Raw genomic sequence first — 5960 nt, forward strand, 5'->3', positions numbered from 1 at the left:
ACCAGAAAGTGAAAAGATATAACAAACTCTTGGGTAGGCAGAATTAATATAGTAAAAAAAAAGCAATCAATGCAATGCACATCAAAATCCCAGCAAAATTTTTCAAAGACCTCGAAAGAATGGTACTAAACTTCATATAGAAAAGCAAAAAACCCAGGATAGCCAAAACTTCTGGAGGCATCACAATCACTGACTTCAAACTCTACTACAGAGCTACAGTACTAAAAACAGCCTGGTTTTGGCATAAGAACAGACAGGAGGACCAAAGGAACTAAATAGAAGACCTGGATATCAATCCACACATCTTCAAACATTTATCTTTTTTAAAGAAACAAATAATTTCAAATGGAAAAAAGAAAACATTTTTAACAAGTGGTGCTGGCATGATTGGATATCAATATGTAGAAGAATGAAAATAGACCCATATATATCACCATGCACAAAACTCAAGTCCTTATAGATCAAAAGTGTCAACATAAAGCCAGCCACACCGAACATTATAGAAGACAAAGTGGAAAGTACACATGAATGAATTGGCACAGGGAACTACTTCCTAAATATAACCCCAGCAGCACAGACACGGAGAGAAATAATTAATAAATGGGACCCCCTGCAACTGAATAGCTTCTGTAAAGAAAGAGAGATGGTCAACAAGACAAAACAACAACCTACACAATGGGAAAAGTTCTTCACTAACCCCACACCAGACAGAGGTCTGATCTCCAAAATATACAAAGAACTCAAGAAATTGAACACCAAAATAATTACACAATCTAATAAGAAATGGAGTACAGATCTAAACAGAGAACTCTCAACAGAGGAATCCAAAATGGCTGAAAGACACTTAAGGAAATGTTCAACATCCTTAGTAATCAGAGAAATGCAAATCAAAACAACCCTGAGATTCCATCTTACACCTGTAAGAATGCCCAAAATCAATAACACTGATGACAACTTATGCTGGAGAGATTTTGGGGAAATGGGAACACTTCTGCATTGCTGGTGGGATTGCAAGGTGGTACAACCACTTTGGATGTCAGTGTGGTGATTTCACAGAAAATTAAGAAACAACCTTCCTCAAAACCCAGTAATACCGCTTTGAGGTATATATCCAAGGGATGCTTAATTGTGCCACAAGGACAAGTGATCAACTATGTTCATAGCAGTTTTGTTTGTCATAGCCAGAACCTGGAAACAACCTAAATGTGCCTCAACCAAAGAATGGATAAGAAAAATGTGGTACATTTACACAATAGAGTATTACACGTAGAAAAAAAAAACAATGATAGCCTGAATTTTGGAGGAAAATGGAGCTAGAAAACATTAGTTTGAGTGAGGTAACCTTGATACAGAAAGACAATTATCACATGTACTCACTCATAGGTGGTTTTTGAACATAAAGCAAAGAAAGCACGCCTACAAACCACAATCCCAGATAACTTAGGCAACAATGTGGACACTAACAGAGACTTACATAGATTTAATCAACATAGGAAGTAGAAAGTAGAAAAAGACAAGATCTCCTGAGTAAATTGGGAGCATGGGGACCTTGGGGGAGGACTGAAAGGTAGGCAAAAGGTAGGGAGGAGAGCAGAGAAAAATGTATAGCTCAATAAATATCAATAAAAATGTATTAAAAATATAAAAAATAGGGGCATGCATAAATTTTCATTCTTATATGGGCACCCTATCCATCTGATGGTTTTCTGGGGATCCTCTTTCCAATTTAGACTCTAGGAATTGATCATGTCTCTAAAAATATAAAACATCCTGTTGTGATTGCCTTTCTTAATACAAGTATATCATATCTCACCTGAAGAAAATGTAGAACATGTCAGTGAGAGCAAGAGTCTCTATGGTTACCAGGTTCAGCTGTTGACTAAGCTCAGGAACCTCAGATAAACTTTTCCCTCATACTGAGGCTGGAGTGGACCCCTGACAGGAAAAGTGTCAGAAGATACAGGCTCTGTCACAGGTAAGCACTCTGAGTTGTCCAAGCCCCTCCTCTTCTTGAGGACTGCACATATAAATCTAAGAAGTGATAGGCTTGAATTTTTTATCAAATTCTCTCCATTACTGCATTTCAACTTTATGTCTTCTGTTTTCTGATCAATTAGGTAATTCTATTTCTGACTAGTGTACCCTAAACTCATTGTCCATCCCCTCATCTAGAGCTAAGGGGTGGCTTACTGAGTGGTCAGAGCAACTTCACATTCACCTCTAGAAACACATCTAAGGAACAGTTGTCCTCAAGGTTGACTTCTGTATTTGTGGAAGTGACAGCCAAATATTATTGTGATGAGCATACTGAGGTACATCACAATCAGGCACACAACACTCCCTGAATTATGCTCAGGAACAACTTTGGAGCTCATTTCCAGCAGAAGGCACCAAGAACACAGGAACTCAGGGTCAGCCCAGGAGCAAGTGCAGAGAGTGACTAAGGAAGGGAGTATTTCCTTTGGAGCCTTGAGCTTTCCCCCAAATATATCAGTTTCCTTTAAAAACCAACAGCACCAGGGTATGTAAAGAATCTACAATGCATTGGGGGCTAGACTTTATCTGAGGGGAAAGTAAGGAAACAAATTTTCTGTGGGTAACCTAAGAAAAAAAGGAAGAAATGCATGCTGTCCTGGTGGTAACTTTCTCTTTTACTTCATCTTAAAATTACTATCTGAACATCTGTCTCTACACAGCTACATTCACAACATACAACAAAATATCTCTCTTTACATACAAAGATCTCTCTCCCACACAGTTACATATTTCTACATTCAGTTACATCTCTTTTCACATGGATACACATAGTTCTTTTATATACATTTCTCTTCTACATTTTCTTTCTATAAAGCTTCATTTTCCTTGCATCCACACAGTTACAATATAAACACAGCTAAACATTTCATTTTTCTCTCTTTCACATAATTTAGCACTTTACACAGTTCCTAGGCACATCTCCTACATATAGTAGCAACTCTTTCACACAGCTCTCTCTCACACTTTTGTTCACACACACACACACACTTCTACATTATTCAATTCTCTTCATTCACTCAGTATCACTCATTCACTCTCACATTTCTTCCATGCTTCCTCTCACTCAGCACACACTCTCTTCACTCATATTCTGCAGCAGCTCTCACATAGCTCCACACAATCATCCCTGTCTGTCTCCATGCTGCCACTGCTGCTTCTCAATGCTGCTATCTCATAGCCTAAACTCTAGACAATATTGTCACATTTGCACTTAGATTGTCCTGCCTGGAGAGTGTTCTGTGACTGGAACCTAGCAGGATCTTCATCATTGAGACCAAGGAGACCGCATCCAGTAGCTGATGAGAACAGATTCATAGTCCTATTAGGTGGAATTCATGGAGTCCTACTAAGGAGTGGGAGAAAGGATTGTAAAAACCAGAGACCCCACACATATCATGAGATCACTGTCCACATAATCAACTAATGATGACTCATTGGGGTTCATGGAAATCAGGGATCTGGTAGGACTGCCTTAGGTCTTTAGCATACCTGTTATGGCTGAATATCTTGGCATGCTTTTGGGATTACTAACACTGGAAATGTGGTCTGTCTGATTCTTTGCCCTACTTGTTGGATACTTTTCTTTCTACGGGGTTGATTCATCCAGGCCGATGATATGGTACTTGCCTGGTCCTATTATAGCTTCCTATGCCATGTTTTATGGATGTTTATGGAAAGTCTGCAATTTTCTGGGTGGAGACAGAGCAGGATGCATCTGGGGGAGACAGAAGTATGGGTGAGAGAGAGAAGAGTAAGAAGAAACTTTGATTGGGATATACTTTATGAGAAAACAATAAAAATTTGAGGAAATATTGCAACATGATAGGCAGGGTTTCTTCATTGGCCAACTCCAAGCTTTGACTCTATTGGTATTGGATGACTGTTGAGAAAAGTATAATCACTTTTGGGAAGGTCTCTAGAGGCTCCTTCATCACCTTCTTTACCATGGAGTGATACATCTATGTGTACATAGATTTGTACTATGCTATTATGAAACAAAACAGAGACTTTTTGGAAGGCTCCCAAAAAAAATCACAGGAACTTAGTTGGGTATATATATATATATATATATATATATATATATATATATATATATGATCACAATATAATTTATATATAAAGAAAAATTTTATAGCATAAGAACAATTATTTTGAAAAATGAAAATAACAATTTTATATATGTTTAGAATTTTAAGAACTGTACATTTTACAACTGTGCATATTTACCCATAACACCTATACTTTTTTCTAGATATTCCTATTTTTGCTATACTCTGCTAGACAGTTTCATTTTTAAGTTATAGATATTTGCACAAATAGATCTGTGTACTTATTCAATATATGAAAACTACTTAGAGTTTCATATATTATCTGTTTTTCAGAGATAACTTTAAGTAAAACAGTTATCTCCAGTTACATTGATTTTCCTAAAGGTAATATAAGTTCTTTATTCTTTCAGATGACCTATTCCTGTTGTGTCACACATACAGCCATGTCTTCTTGGTGCAATCATCTCCTGACAGACATGAAGTTTATTTCCATAACTTATGGTAGATAGTGCTGCATTAAACATCAATATGCAAATATTTCCGAGGTATGTTTCTTTAGGTCATTTCAGGGAGTTTTTCTATGAAACCTATTATGGCTAATATTCATCATGTGATATGAAGGTGTAGTTTTTAAAAATTTAGCAAGTTTGAAAGTTCCAGTCACCACCATTATCATCACAACCTCCATCTGTAAATCAAAATGACAACCTTGTCACAAAGTGGAGCAACTCCCTCAGGCCAGAAATTTATTGACAGCTTAGGACCTTATTGGTACACCCACAACATCTGCAGAGCTGAGGAAATGATATCATATGCATTTCCTCAGACTGGATTAGGACTTGAATTTCACCAACCTCTTGCTTGACTCAAGTGTCCTCTCTCACCTTCTCAAACTGGACTAGGTGCTTATTTAAGAAGTCCCCTATTCTTGAATATGCAAATTGCCTGAGTCTATTATGGTAAATACAGGAATGTCCACACCCGACAACAACATATGATCAGTGTCTTCTCCATAGTCACTGAGTACACAAGGCCCACACCATGTGCTGGAGTTGTATAATTCTCTTCCTTGTGTCAGCAACAACAGGTAAGGGATTTCTAATTCCAAATCTGAGGAGAAGACAAGGACTGAGGTGACAATGTCTCTGACAATCTGTCTATTTCTTCACAGGTGTCCACTCCCAGGTACAACTACATCAGTCAGGGCCTGAACTGGGGAGACCTGCAACCTCAGTGAAATTGTCCTGCAAGGCTTCAGGCTATGCTTTCTCTAACTACCATATGCACTGGGTGAAGCAGAGGCCTGGACAGGGCCTGGAGTGGATTGGAAGGATTTATCCTAATAGTGATGGTACTATCTACAATGAGAAGTTCAAGGGCAAGGCCACACTGACTACAGACATATCATCTAGCACAGCTTACATGGAGCTCAGCAGCCTGACAGCTGAAGACTCTGCAGTCTATTTCTGTGCAAGACACAGTGTTGCAACCACATCCTGAGTGTGTCAGAAACCCTGGATGAGCAGGAAGCTGCCCTGGGTCTAACATGTCAGAGAAGATGAGCCTTAACACATTCACAAAAACAATCATTCTGAATGTTGTTTTTTCTCTCACTTTTTTGTAACAACTTTTCAAAATTATTTCTGTGAATGAAGGGATGCTGATTTAGGATGACTAGTGTGCACCATACCTTCACAATCTCTTCTCCAATTACCTTATTCATTGAAATGTTTCTTCATTAATCAAATAATAAAAAGTGAAAACTGTGATTATGAAGCATAATAATAAAGTATCCATATCTGGATTTTAAGAGAATGGGACACTTTGAAGGTAGTTTTTAAAAAAACTGAAATATGATTTTTAACAGTCCAAATG

The 5960-nt window shown here is 37.9% G+C and overlaps 1 gene segment (V, D, J or C); it reads left to right on the forward strand.

Moving 5' to 3' along the window:
- The first annotated feature begins 5073 nt into the window (after nt 1–5073).
- Nucleotides 5074–5585, forward strand: LOC119819785. The segment is given in 2 exon segments: nt 5074–5172; nt 5257–5585. Coding segments are annotated over 2 exon segments (375 nt in total).
- Nucleotides 5586–5960: the final 375 nt, after the last annotated feature.

This window comes from Arvicola amphibius, chromosome 7 (assembly GCF_903992535.2).
Source record: "Arvicola amphibius chromosome 7, mArvAmp1.2, whole genome shotgun sequence".
Classification (NCBI taxonomy): domain Eukaryota; kingdom Metazoa; phylum Chordata; class Mammalia; order Rodentia; family Cricetidae; genus Arvicola; species Arvicola amphibius.